The sequence below is a fragment of the Raphanus sativus genome, chromosome 8 (assembly GCF_000801105.2).
Source record: "Raphanus sativus cultivar WK10039 chromosome 8, ASM80110v3, whole genome shotgun sequence".
NCBI classification, from domain to species: Eukaryota; Viridiplantae; Streptophyta; class Magnoliopsida; order Brassicales; family Brassicaceae; genus Raphanus; species Raphanus sativus.
The window spans coordinates 17,573,682-17,598,471 of record NC_079518.1 but is presented as its reverse complement, the minus strand read 5'-3'; the positions used below and the strand labels follow the sequence as shown (position 1 = coordinate 17,598,471).

At 32.2% G+C, this 24,790-nt stretch overlaps 1 protein-coding gene and 1 long non-coding RNA gene across 2 annotated transcripts; one reads left to right on the top strand and one right to left on the bottom strand.

Moving 5' to 3' along the window:
* Nucleotides 1-4,250: 4,250 nt before the first annotated feature.
* On the bottom strand, nucleotides 4,251-9,448 carry LOC108820184 (protein PSK SIMULATOR 1-like). Its single transcript, XM_056992906.1, has 11 exons — nucleotides 8,874-9,448; nucleotides 8,693-8,785; nucleotides 8,515-8,605; nucleotides 8,351-8,444; nucleotides 6,081-6,184; nucleotides 5,920-5,989; nucleotides 5,689-5,795; nucleotides 5,342-5,462; nucleotides 5,119-5,191; nucleotides 4,958-5,002; nucleotides 4,251-4,797 (listed from the first exon to the last, which is right to left on the bottom strand). Exons 1-11 carry the CDS (start codon nucleotides 9,446-9,448, stop codon nucleotides 4,251-4,253), a joined length of 1,920 nt encoding a protein of 639 aa, XP_056848886.1.
* Nucleotides 9,449-15,940: 6,492 nt separating this feature from the next.
* Nucleotides 15,941-16,803, top strand: LOC130498575 (uncharacterized). Its single transcript, XR_008937460.1, has 2 exons — nucleotides 15,941-16,232; nucleotides 16,456-16,803. It is a non-coding gene; the product is annotated as an uncharacterized LOC130498575 (long non-coding RNA).
* Nucleotides 16,804-24,790: the final 7,987 nt, after the last annotated feature.

Sequence of the window (24,790 nt, the reverse complement as noted above, 5' to 3'; positions counted from 1 at the left end):
AATGACTGAATTGTTTAAGAAATATTTGTTGAAAGTAGAATGTAAATCATATCTTATACACCTATTAATATTTATTTATATATAACTATCTAGTAAATATGCTTATCTGAAACACACAATAGCAAAAATCGGATATGTTTAAAAAAACAATCGGATAAAAATGAGATTAATATTTTCTCAATGATTTTTTTTTTGTAAATTTTCAAAAAAACTGGACATTATAACATTTAAATGGGAATATTTCATACAAATTGGAAAAAAATAGAATTGAAAAGATAAAATAATTACAATATTTCTTGTAAGAATCTGTTACAAAACTAATGTATAGTAGGAGGTATATAATATTATAATGGTAATGAGCAGTGGCGGACCCAAGATAAAATTTCAAGGGTGTCATTAATTGAGGAGATCTCTTAATTGAGCTTGTCCCAGATTAAAACTAAAATAAAGGTTAAAAGTAGTTTGTTTGGTTTGAACCCAGGTTTATCTATTTAAGGGGTGTCAAGAAAGGAGTAAACACATCAATTGAGATGCGTAATTTTCAATTACACGGTACAAACTTACTGAAATATATTTTTAACCTGTGTTAGATGACACCCCTTTAGTCAACATGGATCCGCCTCTGGTAATGAGGAACGTCTTAGTAAATAAATCATGAACAGCCTAGAACATAGATTACGGCGTATATATACTTGCATGAACAAATGGTTAAACAAATCTGGATTTTGTTTGTCATGCTGTTGTTATTTCCCAAATTGTTAAACAAATCTGGAGCCACCGTAGTCATCACCTTACACCACTACCAGGGGTTGCGGTCAAAGAAGCGCAACAAATGTCGTCACCAAACACCACTACCTGGGAAACAACCGTAACATCAAAACCATCGTTATGGATCCGAATGACAGAGACGTGGATAAGCAAGAGAAAGATCAATTTTTTTACAATGAGAATAGCATATAAAAAAGACATAGGTGAGGGGGGGGGGGGGGGAATTTGGATTAGAATACGTTTATATAGACTATGAACAAAAGGTTACACAAATAGATAAAATAACTATTTTTTACCAATATAAAATAACTGTTAAGTGATAAAGGTCACAATTGTTTATGCATGCGCCTGTACGTTGAAAAGTCATAATTGGTCATGCATGTGCCTTTACGTAGATTAATGACATTAATTAATTGATTACTTAAAAATCAAAGATAGTTAAACGTGTAGTTGTGTTATAGTATTAAACTTGTGAATGAATTGTCTAAAAATCTTATTTTGTTTGTTCTAACGTTCTAGCGAGAACTACAGCCAAGTTTTTTTGCAATAGTTCAACATCTACATACTCATGAAAGTATGAAACGTACGATGGTTGGAAAAAGATACTACCACCGAGATTTACAGATCAAATTGAAAAAAATCCTAATTCCATACAGAATGACTTCGTCCCCAATCAATTTCAATCACATAAAATCAAATAAGATAAAAAACTAACACAAAGAAAGTATAATGGAAACAAAAATCCAAAGATTCACGAACTTTGAAGTTGTGTTGTGAGAAGAGATATGAAAGCTTTAAGAGCAAAAATGATAGAACAAAGAAACAGGGAGAGTGCAAAACAATTTGATGGAGGTAGAAAGAGAATAAAATGTGTACTATCAAATCCCTTTTATTTCCTTTGGTTTTATTTTCTTTTTATCAAAAGCTTTTATAAAAACATTGTGGCTGTAAAAATTTCTAGAGAAATTGAGGAGATTGCCCCTAACTAGACCCTTATTTGGCAACATACCCTTTTTCATATAATATATTTTCGCTGGACGATTTTACCCATCTGTCACTCTCTCTATCTCTTTTGTTTTGTGTTAGGTGGCTAGTCTACTTTTCTGTCACTTTCTCTATTTTCTCTTCTCCCCACTTAAAACCAAGAGACAATTCAAAGTCTCATTTTTTCTTTTTCTTTTATGTTTATTTCTTTTTTTTGTGTGCTGTGTATTTTATCTCTTTTTTCTTTCTCTTTCTTATTTTTCTTTCTTTTTCCTATGTTCTAATTCATTGTAAATCCTCATACATGTTTTGGTATCTGACACATAGTTTGATACTGAAGAATTCATAACTGTATAAAATGATGTTACAAAAGTCCTTACGTTAACTGGTACATGATTTGTTTAGCTGATACTTGGTTTATTAGCTCACAAAAAGATTGATACATATCTGTGAATTAATAAGTTACATGATATGTTCGTTGTTATCTGTTAACTGATTTGTTACTTGGTACATGTATTGTTGGCTGATACATTATATGATACCAAATAACTGATAATTGGTTTGTATGATATTACAAGAGACTTGATGTTCATAGATACATAGTTTGTATAGATGATAAATAATTGAATAAATAACTTGTGAGCTTGAACATTTTTTATATTTAGTTTGTTAGCTGATAAATGGATTGATACATGGTGTTGATTAATAAGTTGTTATCTGATACATTATTTGTTATCTGATACAATTTTTGTATGATAAATGATTTCTTATATGTTTTGGTATCTGACACATAGTTTGATACCGAAGAATTCATAACTGTTTTATTTGACACATAGTTTGATACCAAAGAATTCATAACTATCATATTTGTTATCTGATACAAATTTTATATGATAAATGATTTCTTACATGTTTTAGTATCTGACACATAGTTTGATACCGAAGAATTCATAAATGTGTTAACATGATGTTACAAAAGTCTTTACGTTAACTGATACATGATTTGTTTAGCTGATATTTGGTTTATTAGCTCACAAACAGATTGATACATGTCTGTGAATTAATAAGTTACATGATAAGTTGGTTGTTATCCGGTAACCAATTTGTTACTTGGTACATATATTGTTAGATGATACATTATATGATACCAACTAATTGATAATTGGTTTGTATGATAATATGATATTACAAGAGACTTGATGTTCATTGATACATAGTTTGTGTAGATGATAAATGTTGAATAAATAACTTGTGAGCTTATACATATTTTTATAAGTTATTCCATACATGTCAGATGATATAGATACTACTATACCTTAGAGGTTATACATTACACTAATTATAATTTGACCAAAAATTAGTTTTCAGCTAAAATAATGTGTACTTGCTAAAATTGCTAAAATAATGTTAACCGTTAATATATATATTTGATATATAACATAACACAGTATCTGCTATAGAATATTTTATCGATAATGTAATCTCGATTTGATCTTCGCTGCTTTATCCAACAGTCCATCGTCTGTCCCGCCGTCCATCTCTACAGTCTGACACACGTATTTTCTGCAGTCTGACACACACATTTTCTGCAGTCTGACTTGTATTCAATAAAGGAGGGGCATTTTCGTCCGCACAGTACCAAAAATTTATTTGTTTTGGAGTTATGTACAATCATGGGCAATTGACCAATTTAAATCCTCCTTGGGGGTATTTCACTCATTGTCTCAAATTTCTATATATAAATCATGAAAATGTACATCAAAATAATGGGAAGGTTTGTGTTTCAATAATGAGAAGGTATATGCTTCAAAGGATGTCTTAGATAATCAACGAAAAATTATCAACGAATAGTTGCCAAATATAGGTTTTTGGATGACATCAGCAGAAGTATTTTATGTCCTTTACATCAAAGAAAACAGAAAATTATGCATTCGGTTGAACTTTATCATAAAAAGGTACATCAAACTAATGAGAATGTATGTGCTTTAAAGGATGTCTTAGATAATCAGCGAAAAGATATCAACGAAGAGTTCCCAAACATAGATTTTTTGATGATATCACCAGAAGTATTTTATATCCTTTAGATAAAAAAAAAAACAGAAATTATGACTACTCGATTGAACTTTTTTTTCCTATAAAAAATGCTGATGTCATAGGAGAACAAAAACTGGTTTCCTATTATATATAGATTGTATGTACAAAAATACAACTACAAAAAAGTAAAAGAAAACAATACAAATGCGGTTATGCTATAAAACCATGATAAATTACACCCACAAAACCCAAATGAAAGTAGTCCAAAGTTACTAATCTCTGCCTTCTCTGACCCCCCCCCCCCCCCAGAGCATCATCAAATTAAGGGTTTCAATGGCTTCCATGGGATCAAATCACATCCACACTCTTCAATTTCATCAATTATTTCACTAGGGGGATAAGAAATGATGGTTGTTATCCCTGCCTGCAATCCAATCCCTACTCTGAATTCAGATGATGTAAATTTAGTATAAGTAAAATCTCCGAATGGTGTCCACGCGATCAATCACATCAAGGGCTTTCATACGATCAATGTCAAAATCTATGATGGGAACAAAAGACGGTCTTCTGATTGAGAATGTATCCTTCTTACTATTCATCATCTCCCCCGTCACCGGCAAGTGGCTACTGCTTTTTCTCACTCTTTGATGCTTACAAAGTCGTGATTTAGCCACCGTCTGAAACTCTTGGCTCTTGCTAATTCCTGGCATCTTTCTCCTCTTGCTCACGTCTCTAAGCATCTCTTTATCCTCCATACTCTGTAATGGAGAACCCATATTTGGTTTGTGTGAACCACTGGAGAGTTGGATCGCTTTCTGGTTAGGTGATCTAATTGGAGACTTAACCGGAGATCTTAGACCAAAACCAGTAGTGGCCCGGACTTGGGTTACAAGATGATGAAGCCATACCACCAGGTCTAACATGTAAGACTCAGCTTTTTCTTTATCTGCATGGTGAAGCGTATCTATCCTTAGTATGGTTTGACCTACTGGTCTCTGGTTCGCCTCCGACCTGAAATTATTTTTCACATCCATCCATCATTCAGCAGGAACGAAAAGTGAGGCTATAATTATTTTTCACATCCATCCATCATTCAGCAGGAACGCAAAGTGAGGCTATACAGAAAGAGAGAATATAAGCGTACGAATCAAGCTTTGTCCTCATGGCTTACCCGGAACTTGCCCATTCTCCAACCCATCCAAACCCGTGATGCGCTCTGGTTGACAACGGAAATTAACAGAATAATAAGTCTTAACTTACTCCAAAAGGTTAAACCAACGCTCTGGTTGCGATAAAATCAAGACACATACAAGGAGAATTAAAGAAGCTTACTTGGTTGTGTTTGTAGCAACAGGAACAAGCCACTGCAACGTTTTTTCCATTTCGGCTTTTATTTGAGGGACAGGGCTGGTTATAATTTATTATAAACAAGAAAGATACACAGTGTGGTTGGTGAGTAGAAATAAAAATAACATTTCAATTAACAAGGCACGCGGTTAATTCGTTTTGTCAGCAGCAAAAGAGAAGCATTACGGGCATTTGTATAAGAATACTAATACCTCTTCTTTAACCTGGAACGACTGTATTCGGGAGCGTAAAGCAGACTTTATACTTGGGGGTAAACCTTGGTATAAAGCATATCTTGTGCTCGAAGGCATAGTGCTAGATCGGGACACCTACACAAAGAAATGACGACGAAATAACTTAATTTGTAATGAATTCCACAAACCAACGTCGATCGTGGTTTCAATCATATTGATACTGATACTGATATTGCTAATGTTTGGTGGTAGATCACTAATAAGATCAAGTAACCGTGGGACGCGAGGAACAGACGATTCACAATCACAGTCTAACTAGAAAACATGGAAAGTACAGAAGAGATAAAAAAAAAGGACTTACAAGAGTATCAATTTGAGTAATGATGTTTGCATAGTGTAAGGCAAGACCAGTATAGCCCAACTTTTCATGATTGATTATTGGTGGGTCATTTGCAGGCTTATCTAGATCTGCATATCAGGTAGATTGATCATGATTTGTAAGCACTTGCTTCCATTTTGGAAACAAAAATGAAAACTAAAATCTCAAAGGGGAGTTAAGACTAAAATGCTTTATACAGTAATCGAGCCTCACCCGCACACCCAAAGGATTCGTGAATCTCCAAATGCAAGAAATGCACAACGTCAACGAGTTTCTCCATCACCTAAGCATTATTAGTAATTTCAAGAACTAACAATGAAATCCAGAGGAGTCAAGAGAGGAAGTATTCAGTTTGCAGCAAGCAGCCCTTCTACCTCTTCCAGGATCCTAGACCAAAGGGATTTTTTCTTTAAATTAGTTACATGCTTCTTCTGACTTTTCAATTCACTTCTCAAGATAGCGACGGTATCTCCCACACCTTATGTTCAAATTAGATCAATAACCAAGGGAGAACGATGATACAGCCTCAGAATCTCACTTTAGCTTTTCTCACAAGAAATCAAAACCGACAGCCTAAATGGAATGAAGATCTCCACTCAAAGATGTGAAAGGCTTTGAGATAAGATCATGAACCAGAACCTAAGTGAATCTCACACAAAGATAAAGGTTCCACACTTGCATCCTAAGAAAGAATCTCACATAACTTAGAAATAACAAGAACAAGCATAAAAGCTCTCAAGAGAAAATCTCACTTTTTATTCAATACTCAAGTCTGATTTTACAATGAAATGAGAGGAGCTTTATATATAGCTCTTGGACAAGGTTTCAGAATCAAAAGACATAAATGAAATGATGATTTTTAGGATAAAACATCATTAAGAAAAGAATCAAATGGGCTGGTCAAAAGGCTGATCTCAAGGGATTGAAATCTGCTTATTAATGAGTCTTGACCAAGATTTTAATACCTTTGGACAGATCTTTTGGAGCTGATAAGGAGGCTTAAGTGGTGGCCTTTGTTTGGGGACAGCCAGCTGAATAAAACGAACCATAGGCTTGATGTCGTCTAGGTTCATCCGAGTCCAAACATGGAAAGTCTTGTCTACTTTATGAGCAGTGGATTTGATGCCCGCATCATACCCTCCTCCTTGAAAAAGTTTTGTCCTCAAAACTTGCTCATGTGATATAAGGATGTACCTCGAATTTTGTTGGACCTCTTCTGATGGATCAAGCGGTTCAGGCTCTTTGTTTTCATGCTCAATTTGGGCTGCCTGTTGGGCCAACCCGTCCAAACCATCGCATGTGTACCTTTGCAGGTGAAAACGAATCTCATCTCTTAGCCCATAAACAAACTGGTCCATGACATTCTCATTGCTTACTCCTGGATTGAGCCGAATGCGAAGATGGTTGAATTGCTTGAGATACTCCATGACTGTCTTATCTTCTTGGCAAAGTGTACGAAACTTCCTCCGGATTTCTTGATATTGATCGTGTGGGATGTATTGCTTCCTCATCAGATTTTTCATCTCATCCCAAGTTGATTCTCGAGAATACCGGCGATGATTTTCTTTTGCAGTAGATTGGCTCCACCAGTGTTGAGCTTGGTTGATGAGTTGATCAGCAGCAATGTATATCTTCTCAAAATCTGGACAGCCGCAAAAATTGAAGAACTCGTTCATCTTGTTCTCCCATTCAAAGTAGTCATCAGGGCCTGATATTCCTGCAAAATAATAATCTTCTTGCTTCAAAGACTCCAAAGATGGTTTGCCATGTTGTCATTGCTGGACTGGTTTTTCATATCTCTTTATATTTTTTTTGACAAAAACTTAGAAAAAAAAAAACAAAACAGAAAAGAAAGAAAGAGGAAATTGATTTTTTTCTGGGTTTTCTTTGGAGAATAGAGAAAAAAAAACAAAACAAAACAAAACAAAACAAAAACAAAAGGATAGATGATAGGAGCTTTTGGCTCTGATACCAAATGATACAGCCTCAGAATCTCACTTTAGCTTTTCTCACAAAAAATCAAAACCGACAGCCTAAATGGAATGAAGATAGCCACTCAAAGATGTGAAAGACTTTGAGATAAGATCATGAACCAGAACCTAAGTGAATCTCACACAAAGATAAAGGTTCCACACTTGCATCCAAAGAAAGAATCTCACATAACTTAGAAATAACAAGAACAAGCATAAAAGCTCTCAAGAGAAAATCTCACTTTTTATTCAATACTCAAGTCTGATTTTACAATGAAATGAGAGGAGCTTTATATATAGCTCTTGGACAAGGTTTCAGAATCAAAAGACATAAAATGAAAGGATGATTTTTAGGATAAAACATCATTAAGATAAGAATCAAATGGGCTGGTCAAAAGGCTGATCTCAAGAGATTGAAATTTGCTTATTAATGAGTCTTGACCAAGACTTTAATACCTTTGGACATATCTTTTGGAGCTGATAAGGAGGCTTAAGTGGTGGCCTTTGTTTGGGGACAGCCACCTGAATAAAACGAACCATAGGCTTGATGTCGTCTAGGTTCATCCGAGCCCAAACATGGAAAATCTTGTCTACTTTATGAGCAGTGGATTTGATGCCCGCATCAAAAGAGAGAGAGTAAAACAATAGGAATTATGATTGGTTTGGTACGGTACCTCGTTGTGCTGTGTTTGGGTTGGCTTCTTCTTGAATCTTACGTTGGTAATCTTGTTCAAATCTATCCAGCGAATGAAGTTCATGATACAACTCCTGAAGACACAGAATATGATCAGAGTAAGGTGAACAAAATTTCACCATTTTTTGCATGTAAAATCCATACAGCTGTGAAATGAACAAACGTCATGAGCTGGTGCATTATGGATTCTGCTTCCTGTTTCAAATGTTGCTGTGGTGTAAATTCAGAGCCCAATCTAAAAAGTCATAACACAGATATAACTAACTAATTAAAAAGTCCCCAAAAAAAGGAATATACTCATTCTGACAAACATATGATTCACCTGTCAAAGAAGTGATCCAGATTGTGGTATTGATGATCCTTGCAATGATTCCCAAGACACACCACCTCTCCAGAAAATATCCTCAACTCTTCGCTATAAAACAACGATAGAGAACTGTTGCTTATCTATCTCCAAACCACGAACGAACAAAAGAAAAGAGTCAAACAAATACTGTTGTTACCTTTTATCAGCAGCAGCTATTCTCAAAAGTTGATCCATGTCTTTGGAAACTAGGTTGTGCACACCTTGTGAAAGTAACACTAGCTCTTTCAAATAAGCGATGCTCTGTTTGGAAAGGGAATGCATAAGATTGGCGCCTTTCACGATGGTGCTAGCGACTTCCAAAGACAAGATTGAGATCTTATTCCCTTTGGTGGTGGTGGCAGAGGAGAATCCCCCACCACTGTGGTTCAGATTCGTCATGCTACTCCCGAGGGTGTCCAATACGTCCACAGCTTTACCAAGTCCCATGGTTCCAGCCCTGCCCAAGAGAGAACTTACAGCTTGCCTAGACTTGGTGGATCTTGATTTGTGAGATAAAACTCTGGGCAACTGGGGAATCCCATCCTTGATATTCTGAGGATGAGATCCAACAGAAGCAGACATGGTCAGATTGGGAAACGAAAAGGACTCTGATGGGTGGGCCTCCTCATTCACCATCATCAGTGGACAAGGATCATCCTCTTCATTAACATGGGTAAAGCTTCCACCAGGAGCGTTATTTACAGAAGAACTCCTAGAGCAAAGCCCACCCATCACACACTAGAAAGTATCAAAATTAGCTCAACCTTTCTCTCGAATGAAGCTCTCACATACGCCAATCCAAGAGAAGATACTTTTGAGAATAACCAACTCTAGGAAACTTCAAAGAGAAGAACAATGTAATTAAATCGTGATCCGTAGGAAAGCAGCCGTCTGTCCATTAATGGAGGAACCTGCTGCCATGAATCATCATCATCATTAAGTTTCTCATTAAAGTCAACCTCCGAAATCGAAAATCCTAGCGAATTGAGTAGCTAAGAGCCGGAAGACCAGAAGAAACTCGGATCTGGGAGTCAGATTAAACACATTCTTCGCCACTTCTCCTTCCTTCTTGCTCCCACAAGTGAGAAACGAGACTCGAGGGAAAAGAGAGGGTTTTATGAGTTTTGGAGATGTTCAAGTTTGCCTGCCAAGATTTAACCCGATATGGCTTTCTCACTTTTTTCAGAGTCTTCCTTCCTCTTTCTTTTTATGTATCTAATCTATTAATTTAGAGATTATCTACTATTTAAAGTTCTCATTTAAATTTTGGACTCTTTCATAGTTGTTGCTAGAATATATCATGCCTCCTATACAATGCAACCTACCAACTTAAATTAAACCAAATCTTAACTAACATAGATTAGTTAAACCTAACCAGTAACACTTTTATAATATTTTTGGTTAATCTCTTAATATAATTAGATCATATAAAACTGAACCACTCTTAAATCAACGAGTTCCATATCATTCCAGACATAAGAGAAAAAATATCCGACTCATTTACAACGTAAGCATACAAAGACCGTGTATGCTTATGCTCATTGATCTTCCAAAAACCAAATAATTGTGGCATAGACCAACATAGGCTCATGTTCGTATCACTAACTTTACTTCCATATATTTACTCTTCACCTACATCATATCATAACATACACAGTTATGCAAGAACATGATTTTTTTTTGTTCAAACAACCAAATAATGGTGGCATATGGTCAGTAAATATTTTAAATATGTTTTTTTATATATTACATTTTACGAGACTATGTGTATAAGTTTTTTTTTTGAAAAATAGCATAACTATGTGTATAAGTTAAAAGATAAAAGGTGTGACAAGGTAAATTATTATACTAAAATGAAAGAAAATTAAATACAAACTAATAACAAGTACAACACAAATTATAACACTATTAAATTCTATATATATTTAATAAATATTATATATATGTCTAATATGTATATATATATAAATGTTACACAAAATATATATAATATTATATACACATATTATATATACTATATATTATTAATTGAAATTTGACAAATCAATTTCCGCCCTTTAGGGCGGGTCCTAATCTAGTTTTATTTTTTTACAATCAAGTTGCCAATATATATAGGGACTGGCTAATAATATTTTGATTATCCAAAAAGAAAAATCTTGGAAGATACTCCCAAACAACATTGTTTTTTTTTTTTTTGTCATCTGGTAGATTAATATTAGATCCAACAATATTTACACATCGGATTTGCATATCCTAAACAGAGCCAAAAGCCGGCGAGGTAACATATACCACCCGAAGCCAAGAAATAGACATAACACAAACATTTAAAGCTAACCAAGACAAAAAAAGAAAAGGATGTCAAGAGGCATGGAGGTAAAATAGAACTTCAGGAGAGGAAAGCACAATCCTGCTCTCAAAGACGAGTTTACCAAACGAGAACTCATAAGCAATTAACACCAGTTGAGAAGAGCAACGCGATAGATTGGAAGCACATGAATATCACCAACACATAAACTGAATCAAGAAGGTTAGAATCCTTTAACCGTCGCTGTGAAACCCTCCAATCCCAACTAAAACTCGCCATTGGACCTTGAATGGGTTCTCCACGCGCCTCATACGCACCATCACTCCACCACGGCAAAGCCTATAAAAACTTCCCGACGTCTTATTCACACAGCCAGTAACCAGATAATAACCACTCCAAATCCAGCACTATCACAACAAACGACCAAAAATGACGCATTAGCTCCAATAAACATCTATCTCCTTCCGCTCCTATCAAAACAAAAGATGAGCTCGCAAAACTCAAGTCTCCCTTGTGCAAGAACATGCCTTTCCATCAACGCAAGACACCAAGCCCCGACCTGAAAGTAACCTCTACGCTCCACTCCACAACGAAGCAACAGCTCCGGATAATCAACACCGAGAAAGAACAAAGGAGAGAGGAAGTCCCTTACCCTCACGCGCCTTCACATCCGACGAAACCGAGTAGATCTAGAAAGGGAAAAGACGAGATCTATTGAAACCTTCACCCAAAAGCCGACTTCTTCTGCCAACAGAACCCTCGCCGACTCACTGGACTCCAGAACAAGGTCACTGGCGGTGGATCTAAACCGCTCCGGAACCAATCCGAAGAAACCCACCGTTGAACCTAACCACAATCCTCAGTATATCACCGACAGAGGGATAGTGAGGAGAAGAAGCAAAGATAAAACATGAGATATAAACAAGGAAGCCTCCGGTGTCGGATTACAGAGCCTCCTCCGACCACCGGAGCTGAAAGCTCGTCTCTTTTCTTATCTCCTCTTTTGTCGCCTTTTCTCTCTTTTCTTTTTTCAATAGAATTTTTGTTATGCAAACGTTTTCATGATACTAAAAGCAAATAATAAAAATAAAAGTCAAAGATCAAAAATATTGTGCTATTGATCAATAAAGCTGGGACTACAATGTTTAGGTCTAGTAACCTTAAGTGCTCCAACCTTAGTTTATATACACATAAATCTATAGTCGAAGTTTTCTTCAATCATCAAAAGGATTCTTTTTATAGATCTTTGTAGTCAAGAATTATGTTAGATCTTCTTGTATTCTGAAATATAAAAGAAATTTATTAATACAAATTTTCCATTTTACTTAGAAGCAAGAAGAAAAACCCGATCTGAAGGCCATAAATTGTCTTGGACAGAAGTAGAAAAAGGTGAGTGTCCTACTCTAGGAATGAAAAATGACTTCCTGAATTAATTATCTCCAAATTTTTATCTTTTATCTTTTGATTTCGTAGATGAAATCAGGAGATAATATGTGTAAGATAGTCGACCAAAATCATACTTTCTTGGTCTCGTTGATAATGATTCAGAGGTCTGTCAGCTTCTAGTTTTCCCAGCATATATACATCTTCTGGTTTTTGGTTATATTACTGTAAAATTATTTACTATTTTCTAATTTTGCTTCTTGAGAATATTATTGTTTTAGTGTGTGTCTAATCAATTTTAGATATTTATCACTAAGTGGAACACAAGAGATTTTAATTTAAAATTTTAATTTATAAGATTAATAATTACGAAATTTATTTAATTATTTAAGCAATTAGAAAAATTTTAAATATAAATATATATATATATATAAGAAGTAGAATATTGAATTACATTGTAAGATAATTTTAGCTGATGATTCGTTCTATCTATTTAGATGATTTGATGTATACAAAGTGATTAATATTTTTAATGAAATGCTGTAAAGTAATTGTTTTATAAATTATAAAGAGAAAATATTAATCTAAAGAATGTTTATGTTTAAATAAGATTGATGGACAAATATATATATATATATATATATATATATACATTAATGAGAAATTCTTGGGTTCACTCCTAGAGTGAACTTTTAGGTTCACCCAACCAATAGGATTTCATTATTTCATATTCGATATCTTTAAAAAAAGAAATAAAATATTGTCAAGTTATATTATATTTTTAGATTAAAAATAAAAAATAATATTAATTGTAAACAAAAACATGTTTAAAAATATATATTTTTAATACCGTTAACCAAACAGTAAACCTTAAACCCTAAATACTAAACCCTAAACACTTGGGTAAACCCTAAACCTTTGGGTAAACCCTGAACCCTTGGATAAATCCTAAATTATTTAGAATTTATCCAAGTGTTTTGAATTTACCAAGGGTTTAGGATTTACCCAAGTGTTTAGGTTTAGGATTTAGGATTTAGGGTTTAGTGTTTGGTTGACGGTATTAAAAATATATATTTTTTAAAAAAATCTAAAAATTTAGGATTTATCCAAAGGTTTACCATGGATTTAGGGTTTATGATTTAGAATTTAGGGTTTATTGTTGACAATATTTTGTTTCCTTTTTTAAAAGATATCGAAAATGAAATAACGAAATCCTATTGGTTGGGTGAACCTAAAAGTTCACTATAGGGATGAACCCAAGTATTTCTCTACATTAATATAGAGTTATTCTTGGGTTCACCCCTAGAGTGAACCTAGAGGTTCATCCAACCAATAGGAATCACTCATTTCACAATTGATATCTTTTAAAAAAGAAAACAAAATATTGTCAAGTTATATTATATTTTTTTAAAAATAAAATGAAAACAAACAAAAATAATAGTAGTTAAAAAAATGATTTAAAAAATATTATTTTAACATCATCGAAAAAAATAAACTCTAAACCCTAAATCATAAACCCTAAACCCTAAATCATAAACCCTAAACCCTTGGGTATATGCTAAACCCTTGGGTATACGCTAAACCTTTGTATAATCTTAAACTCTAAACCCTAAAGTCTAGTATATGCAAAAAAAAAATTAGATATTTTAATACCATCATCGAAATACTAAACCCTGAACTCTAAACCCTAAACCCTTAGGTAAATCATAAACACTTGGATAATCCTAAATTTTAAATAAAAAAACTAAACACTAAAACAATAAATCTTAAAAATACTAAAACCTTAATCTTAGTCCCTAAACTCTTTTTAGGATTAAGGGTTTGGTATTTTTAAGATTTAGTGGTTAATGTTTTTAGTTTAGAATTTAGAGTTTAGGGTTTAGTGTTTTGATGACGGAATTAAAATATTTTAAATTTTTTGTTGTTGCATATATTACTATTTTTATTTATTTTTAACATTTTTATTTTAAAAATATAATATAACTTGATAATATTTTGTTTCTTTTTTAAAAGATATCAATTGTGAAATGAGTGATTTCTATTGGTTGGGTGAACCTCTAGCTTCACTCTAGGGTGAACCTAAGAATAAGTCATCCCCTAGACTATATTTGAGAAGTAATTTTGCCACATGTCTTCTCTACAATCATTCTCACAAAAATAATATGACATGGCTACTAAAATTGATGACATGTCTTATAAATTAATATGACATGGACAATTTTTGCCACATGTCTTCTCTACAATCATTCTCACAAAAATAATATGACATGGAAAATTATACTTAATGTTAATTTATATTTTTGGTAAACTTTTTAAAATATGGTAATAACTCATATATTACATTTATTTTCGATTTATATTTTTGGACTTTTTAAAAATATGGTAATAACTCATAAATCATCATTAAAATAAATATATTCAATTATGACATTTCAAATTTCAAAATATCATTTAAATTAAAAATATTTCAAAAATATATACATATTTTTAGAAAATTACAAAAATTAAATCACAAAATCAAATTAAATCGTAAAATCATTAGTTTCTATATATATATCTACAGGTTTTATAAATATTTTTTAATTTTAATTTTTGAGAATTATAAAATTTTCATCCCCTAGATTATATTTGAGAAGTGATTTTACCACATGTCTTCTACAATCATTTTCACAAAAGTAATATGGCATGGCTACTAAAATTGATATGTCTTATAGATTAATATGACATGGAAAATTATATTTAATGTTAATTTATATTTTTGGTAAACTTTTTAAATATGGTAATAACTCATGTATTACATTTATTGTCGATTTATATTTTTGGACTTTTAAAAATATGGTAATAACTCATAAATCATCATTAAAATAAATATATTCAATTATGACATTTCAAATTTTGAAATTTCATTTAAATTAAAAATATTTCAAAAAATATAAATATTTTTAGAAAATTATAAAAATTAAATCATAAAATCAAATTAAATCGTAAAATCATTAGTTTCTTATATATATGTCTACAGATTTTATAAATATAGTTTAATTTTTAATTTTTGACAATTATGAAATTTTACATATTTATGTAATATATTTAATTAAAATAAATAGATAGAAAAATCTACCTAAGATTATAATTTTAAATATATACATGCACATTCTTAAATATATTTCAAAATAAACAAAATTGTTTTTATCTTAATTTTAATGTTCAGTTAAATTAATAAGAAAAAGAAAATTTATAATATTAATAAAAAATAAATATAATTATGTTTGTCTGTTAGAAAATATTTTAAATTTTTTTACTGCACATGGTGCAGGAAAACACCTAGTTAATATATGTGTGTGCGGATGCTTGAGTTTGATGATTAAAAAAAGAGTTATTAACACAAAAAAAACACATTCAGTGTCTTTATTACACTGCAAAATACTATGTGCGTGTCTTTATTACACTGCAAAATACTATGTGCTATTGAGGTAATTTCCAATGGTTGAAAACATGTTTTCTCTCTAAAAAGCTAAACTATCTAGGTAAATAAATTAGCCATTTTCTTTTTGGTTGGGTTGGTTAGGAGATTTAATTTTTGAAAATTGTTTGATTTGAAGTTGTGGACACGAAAATAAAGCTATAGTTTGGGTTTTTTATTTACCTAAAGCACGATAAAAAAGTATATGGGTTAGTAATTTTTTGTCCATCGTTTTTTGGTAAAACACAGAGAGGTCCATTGGAGAAAGCGACGAACGAGATTTCCTGCAGAGGACGTTTTAACACGGAGGCTGGCGGAGAAAAATATGTCACCGCGAAAGAAGTGAGCTGTTAAGGAAAAGGATAAAGGTAAGTTATCTGGCTTGCTTCCATCTCGTACGGTTTCGATTTCGGGTTTCTTCCGCAAAAGGGTAAAATTGCATACTTTCTGAAAAGCCTCTAGTGGTTAGGGTTTCGATTTGGGTGTTTGCGATTAGGGTTTCAATTTGTGGGTTAGGATTCCGATATGGGGTTGCGGGTTCCAATTTTGGAGTCACAAAGCTATAATTATTTTGGTCTGTTTATGTTACAGAGATGACACAAACAGAGGAGGAAGCCATCAAGTGGAGATTAAATCAGAAACTCTGTTTTTTCAGTAGAAACAGAGCACCTTTACAATCACTTCGCATGTATATAAATAACCAGAAATTTATCAGTTGGCAATACATAGCCAAAACGTAATCCACGTGTACATATATTTTTCAAAGTCTACATGTACAAAGATCACAAAAGCTTCATAATAGTATCCACATGTATACTTTTTCTTAGGAACTACATGTACACTGGATCGCAAGATCCATGTATACACATCAATTATTTTAAGTTCTTGTCATGTAATATGAAATAATTTGAAAGAATATTTATTTATTATTGGAGAATATATTTAAGTTAAGGTTTGATGTTTGAAGAAAATGGTTGTCTTACGGTTTATAATCTTATTTGTTTGTGTACATGTGTACACCAGATTTCAATTGTACACATAGATAGTTATGGTCATGTACAAATGTTTTATGTACATACTAATGATATTCTGGCGCTACGCCGGTAGCGCCGGGTTCATATGCTGTATTGTTACATGAATTTATAATTTATTATATGATCTTAGTAAATAAAATATTCTAAAAATATGAAATGAAAATATGTATAAAATGATATTTTCTAATCTTTTTGATAGTGGTTAGTAGAGCTGGAAATTTAATTCAAATTCCGGGGGCTTCGCTCCGTTTGACCCGCCGCGGAACGGGTGCGGGTAGATCGGTTTAAAATTTTCGAACTGCGAGTGCGGGTATGGGTTAAGATTAGTTTAAGCGGGGCGGATGCGGGTCAGCCGAATATGAGTCGTGGGTACCCGTCGACTCGCAAATTCAAAAAAAAAGTTTTTATTTCTTTTATATTTCGTAAAAATATATTAACATATTAAATATTTTTATAATTTAAGTTGTAATTTATTATTTTAATATTATTTTTTAATAATTAATATATAATGAAAATAATTAATATATAATTAAAATATTAATATATAATTAAAATAATTAGTTTTTAATATAATTATTATTACCCGCGGATAAGACGGTTTACCCACGGGTTTTGGCGGGCGGATGCAGGTTTAAGATTTTTGGTCATACGGATCATGTGGGTCGAATTTATGAAAGTGATACAGATTGTTGACTATGGAGAATCATAGAAGTTCTATTCTCCATAGTCAACATCAAATATAAAGAAAACCTATAAACCGTGATTCTGAAATCCTATCCAGACACTGAATCTAACGATTGATCGGATCACTAAATTGATCGGATCAATGAGTTATTGGACCAACCGCTGATGAACCGTATGTTAATAAATGAATTAGTTTTATTATATAATAATATATTAGCTATGAAAATTTTATATAATAGTTTTGATATTTATCTATTTTATGCTTAAAACATTTAGAAAATACTTAACCTTGGTTTCTATATTTTTATCTTCATTTGACATACAAAATATTAGAAAATAGTTTAGACTATTTAAAAAATTCGTAACATAAGAGTTATGACATCTAAAAAAATCAAGACATACAATTCACAAATATTTATGTCGAATGTGAATAATAAATTAAACTTCCAATGCAAAATAAACCAAAATTAAAACATCATATCAGTAAATTGTCAATAACAAAAATAAATTAACACCAAATCACATCAACTAATTTTGATTTTCTTCTAAATTTTAAAACTTACCAACAATTCGCCATGTTCTTGTTCTTCAACAATTCAAAACATGTTTTGTAATCCACATGATCATATGATCTTATTCTTTTTGATCTGTAAATTAAAAATGTAATGATTTGTTATAAGTTAAATAATAAATAACTTACTCACTTTTCTTGCAAACGTAAATTGTAATGTAGAGAAATAATAAGTTTGATCGTCCTTGAGATTGTTTTACGGATGTGTGGGTCGAGCACGATCACGCTTACTCACCTTCCTTGTAAACGTAAATTGTAGTGTAGAAGAATAGGAAGACGGTAATAAAACTGAAAAAAATCTAATTTTACAATTGTAAATTTATAATATAAAACATAACTAAAAACTTTTTAAAAAAATTATCTATTGATTCAACCAGTGGTGTAACCGGTATTGGATTTCAGGTTTTAGTGAGTTTTTTGAGGTTTTAAATTGGGGTTTTAAATTTTGGGTTTTTTCACAAAACTCAAACAAGATTTATATTGGGTCGCGGAGTTTACCGGTTCAACAGTGGTTCCGGTTCGGGTTCAAAACACTGTTATAAACGCTTGGGCTTTTATGAGGAAAAGTTTAAAAACCCAATATCTTTCATAATTAACATTAAAACCTATTAAATATAATTTAAGAAAATATTTTAATTATTAAAAAGAGTGTTCCAAATGACATTGGGTTTCCTCCTAGGGAGGAAAAAAACTCAACTTTATTATATAAGATAATTGGAAATTTAGAATATAAAACATAATTTAAAATATAACTAAAACTAAAAAAAAAATTATCTATTGGTTCAACTAGTGGTGCAACCAGTATCGGGTTTTGGCTTTCAGTGAGTTTTTGGAGGTTTTAATTGGAGTTTTAAATTTTGGCTTTTTCACAAAACTCAAATCCGATTTATATTGGGTTGGAGAGTTTACCGATTCAACAGTGGCTCTTGTTTGGGTTCAAAACATTGTTATAAATGCTTGGATTTTTATGAGGAAATTTTTTAAAACTCAGTGTCTTTCATAACTAACATTAAAACCTATTAAATATAAATTAAGAAAAAAAAAATTATTAAAAGGAGTGTGCCACATGGCATTAAAACCCCCCCAAAAAAAAAGCCAACTTTATTATATAAGATGTACCAACAAAGTGGTCATTTTCTGTTTTAAGACAAAGGCAAAGCAACACAATCACCATTTACAAGAGAATCAGGGTAGCTCCCATGAATCAGGGTAGCTCCCACATAAAATAAAGTATATGTGGATTAAAATCTGTGTGTGCTATGTTTGAGTTGTATGGGTTCTTGAATTTATATGACTTGTAAGGTGGATTCAACTCCATTTGTTCTATGATTGACACTCTATCGTGTGCACACGTACAAAGAAGTGAGTTTGTACACATGGACAGCTTGGCAGCAAAAATGTACAGGCTACTCCTTTGGGAAACTCAAATCCGTGGCAAAGTGTAAATATGTGGCTACTAATTTTGTTCTTGTGTGTATACGACTTATTAGGTGACACATGATTGAAGTGTGGTTGTGTGTCCTATGTAACGGTAATGTGTACATGCGTACAAAGAAGCATGACTGTACACATGGACAACCTGAAATTCGTTTACTAAGTGTACACGGTCGGAGTATGAAAAGAGTAGTAAGTTGAGAGGTTAAAAAAATTAATGCAGTGTTCGGCTATAGGAATCAGAAAAGTTCAATGGAGATTCTGGTTGCAAGTTCAGTTTAGCTGTCGTCTTCGGCCGTCTGCCATTCGCCGTCGTCGGCCGTCTGCCATTCGCCGTCGTTAACCATACTGTGATCCGCCATGGAAGTTACTTGCAATAAGTTTTATGGTTGTTATTCAACAAGTGAAAAATATGAGATTACAGTAAAACAATTTTCTTAAACAAGGTTAGCTCACAAACCACAACTTAGAATCCAATAAACAGGGTTGAAAATCTTGGATTAATTAACATTTTTTTTCTTTGATGAACACAAACAAAAGTCGACGATTTTTGGGGAGGGAGGAGAAGAAAGAGGATTATATTAATATTAGAGTAAAATCTGGACCGTTGAAATTAGGAGAGAAGCATGTAGATCGAATGGTTGTGCTTAAATAGCAGATATGTGTCTTTTCCAGATCTGCTTAATTTAATCTCAATCGTTAGAGCTTTTAGAAGATCAATGCTTGGAGGTTAATTCCGCCAAAAGGGAATCTAGTTAGTTTTTTTTATGTTTGAGATCTAACGAAAAGAAAGAGAGAGAGAGTTGAGAAAAGTGTCATAGTACTCACAAGTGTCTTAGCATGTAATAAAATGATATAATATGATTTGTAATGTAATTTTTTCTTAAACAAATGTGTTCTACAGAAATTAATGCGGTAAAACATCTTTTAGATCACTAGACTATATTTGCGAGGATAAAACTTTATTTACAGCAGTGATGGTGATTGGATTCAACACGGTCTTTTGTTTACGATTCTAAAGCAATCTACGTTCAAACTGTTCATTTTACCTTTTTCTTGATTTTGATTTTTCTAGAATCTTACTATGTTGAGTAGAATGTTTAAACGTTATTATAAAATCAAATGAAATTCTTACCAAAAAAAATCCAAATGATAAAAGATAAATGAATTTAGGAGAATCACCGAAGAATATTTATCATGTAAACTTTTCTATTAAATTTATGAATGCAATGTTATATTCCTTTTATGTCATAAATTTTTAGTCATTATATCTTACTGATATTTGTACTTTATCAAACTGCTTATATATTTTTTTTTTATAAATATTTTTTTCTTAAGACGATTCACAATTCACGTCTGAGGAGTTAAATCTAACATGTACTAGATATTGACCCGCCCGACTGGGCGGGTGTTTGCTTTATTGTGTAAAATTATTATCGATTTATCTCCAATAAGAAATGATTGGGTTGGATAAGGTATATTGCACGCTATATCGTATGATTCATATTTATTATCTTTACTGTATTTATAACATTCAAAAATAAATATTTGCATTGTCTATTTGATATTGTAATATTAGAAAATTGATAAAAAAAAATTTTAAATAACATTCTCTCGAAAAAAGGTTATTCTTGTATTTGAAAAATATTATTTGATATTAGAAATATATAGTATTTTATTTTTTTAGATAACAATATAATTACCTATATATTATATAAAAGGTATAAATTTCAATAAGTATAATAAAACAACAAAAAATTTGGTGGCCCAACGCAGTAAATAATTGACTAATCTAAATGGATCTATCAAGTTAAAAAAATGACCCAATTGTCTAATAACAGAATTTTTTATGTGATGTAAAATGATAGATCTAAATTTTAAATAAGCTAGAGATATTTAACTTGCACCGTAAGTTCAGCTTTTATTAGATATTATGAGCAGATAATATTATTCTAACTGATCCAGTTATAGCAATTTGGTTAATATATGGTTTAATTGTTTCTGCAGGGCTAATAATTAATGTGATTATTAATTTTTTATCCTTGTGTCCAAACGTCAATTTTTTTACTCTACTATCACAGTTGCCAAATAAAATGAAATAGTACTTCTACTTTAATAATATAGATTTTTTTTTTAAATAACATTCTCTCGAAAAATGTTATTCTTGTATTTGAAAAATATTATTTGATATTAGAAATATATAGTATTTTATTTTTTTAGATAACAATATAATTACCTATATATTATATAAAAGGTATAAATTTCAATAAGTATAATAAAACAACAAAAAATTTGGTGGCCCAATGCAGTAAATAATTGACTAATCTAAATGGATCTATCAAGTTAAAAATGGCCCAATTGTCTAATAACAGAATTTTTTATGTGATGTAAAATGATAGATCTAAGTTTTAAATAAGCTAGAGATATTTAACTTGCACCGTAAGTTCAGCTTTTATTAGTTGAGATATTATGAGCAGAGAATATTATTCTAACTGATCCAGTTATAGCAATTTGGTTAATATATGGTTTAATTGTTTCTGCAGGGCTAATAATTAATGTGATTATTAATTTTTTATCCTTGTGTCCAAACGTCAATTTTTTTTACTCTACTATCACAGTTGCCAAACAAAATGAAATAGTACTTCTACTTTAATAAGATAGATATTCTTAAGTTCATCTCATTTTTCTTTTCTAAATCTTTGGTAGTATAGTGTTTTCCGATGAAGAGGTGTGGTGGCTTAGATTTCGTTTGGATGATGGTTTGACGTTAGGTGGACAGTTTTTTCAGATATGTGTCTCTGGTGGTTTTCATATCGCCTTAGATGTTTGCTTTAAAGACGACAGGAGTTTGAGACAGATGACTGCTAGAGGTAGTTGGGGGTGAATGATTTGCGGGGTTCAGTCTAGATATACCTAAGAGCATCTCCAATGGCACTCTATTTTCTTCTCTATAATTCCCACAAAAATAGAGTAACTCCATTATAGAGTAAATTTTGCTCCAATGGTTTACTCTATAATAGAGTTACTCTATTTTTATAGAAAAAATAGTGTAAACCCATTTTTCCACTCTATATTTGGAGTGAAATAATGGTTTCACTCTATTTTTTCCACAAAAATAGAGTAACTCTATTATAGAGTAAACCATTGGAGCAAAACTTACTCTATAATAGAGTTACTCTATTTTTGTGGGAATTATAGAGAAAAAAATATAGTGCTATTGGAGATGCTCTAAGCGTATGCTCGAACCGGTGATATAGACCGGATCTTGTGGTTTTCTTAACTTTTTGGTGTTTTTTCCAGGTCTCTTTCCCATATTTTTCTTTGTCTTGTCTGATGGTGTTTACTCGCCTCGTTGCTTTTCTGTATGCTTCATCCCGGTTTTAATTTTCTTTAGTGCTTTGGCTTTAAGCAATAAATTGTAATTAATATGATATCTATATCTATTCTGAGAAAGATTCTGATGACTTTCGGCTGATGGCAGATATTGTCTCCTACTCTTATTTACTGTCAGCTAAGTTTTCCAAATTCACTCCAATTTAATCTAACTGGTTTTAGCAGTTGGTTTGGTTCTGTATTTTTTCTTATTTAATATATATTTTTACTGTAGAAAAATAATCTTAAGCAAATTTAATAGGTTAATTTTATCAAATAACTATTTTTTAAGTTTTTATCACTCAAACCCTCTAAATGAATTCTAAAGAGAGTTTATTAAAGAGCAAAAGATTATTCCACCCCTTATTTTATAGATATATAAATATAAAAATAAATAAATAAAAATAAATAAAAAATTAAAAAATAAAAAATAAAAGAAAATTATAGTTTTGTATTATCTGTTTTCAAATTTGAAAATTTTATAATTCTTTTTTGAGTTTTTTCTTTAATTTTTCTTTTTGAAATGTGAAAATACATTTTGAAACTATTTTAAAAATTTTATTTTGAAAATTTTAATATTTATTTATTTAAATTTTAAACCCTACTCCAAAACTCTCGCTCTTTAACAATTCTAGAAATATGAGTGCTTTTGGTGAAAAAAACTAAGATGAGTTGTCCTGATTTCTCAATTTAATATGAAACCTTTTTTTTTTTAATAATCCAGGGTTCTCCGCTTTGCGGGTCAATCCTTGGGCCCGGTCAAGCAGCGGTCCGCTTCACCCGGGAGGGCTTTACCTAGGCTGGATCGAACCCAGTACCGCTTTGGTGTCTAGAGCGAAGCAGAATAGTTTTCGCATGGGAGGGATCGAATCCGGATGGTGTTTGCCACCAAAGCCCGTCTTACCACTTGGACTATTTCGTCCGGACAATTTAATATGAAACTGTTACTTGAATAAACTAGAGAGAAAGTTAGTTACATGATGATGAACATTTCCTCTTATTCAAGTTAAGTGAAACTGTTACAACGTCTTTCTCTTTATATAGAGAGATAAGACTTAACCGAAATAAGCCAAGTCTAAATCAATACTAAACCAATACTAAACCAACACTCTAATAGCCCCTCTCAAGATGGCGAGAATATTGAACTTAAAGACATCTTGCCTATAAGACTGTGAAAGAGACCAGACTGTAGAGGTTTAGTGAACACATCGGCAATCTGCATATCAGTCCGAATGTGTAAAGTCTTGATGAGACCATCATTGATCCTGTCACGAACTTTGTGACAATCATTCTCCAAATGTTTTGTGCGTTCATGAAACACAGCATTATTAGCAATATGGATTGCTGCTGTTGAATCACAAAAGAAAGCCACTGGTTGATTTTGAGGTGCATCAAACTCTCGAAGAAGCTTCACTAACCATTCAACCTCACGTACTGCAAAGCCCATGGCACGATATTCTGATTCGGCAGAGGAGTGAGAAACTGTAGGTTGTTTAGTAGACTTCCAAGAGATCATAGAGTTGCCCAAGAACATACAATAACCCGTAGTAGAGCGTCTAGTATCTCTGCAAGCACTCCAATCAGCATCAGTGAACGTAGTCAAAGTAAGATCATTGACGCTAGAATAGAAGATACCACGACCAATAGTTCCCTTGAGATAATGAACCACCTTATAAGCAGCTTTGAGGTGGGAGTTCTTAGGAGCAGCACATAATTGACACAGTCTATTCACTGCAAAAGTGATATCTGGTCTGGTGATTGTAAGATACATCAACCGCCCCACCAGCCGTCGATAAGGAGACGAGTCAGGTAAAGGTGGCTCAAGACTGTC

What these genes read in the sequence shown, in the direction of transcription:
- LOC108820184 (XM_056992906.1), bottom strand. Translation starts at nt 9,448, where the DNA reads ATGGGTGGGCTTTGCTCTAGGAGTTCTTCTGTAAATAACGCTCCTGGT. An exon ending in CGTTTGTTCATTTCACAGCT is followed by an intron (nt 8,445 to 8,514) that starts GTATGGATTTTA and finishes CTGTGTCTTCAG; the next exon opens with GAGTTGTATCATGAACTTCA. An exon ending in GGTCTAGGATCCTGGAAGAG is followed by an intron (nt 5,990 to 6,080) that starts GTAGAAGGGCTG and finishes AATAATGCTTAG; the next exon opens with GTGATGGAGAAACTCGTTGA.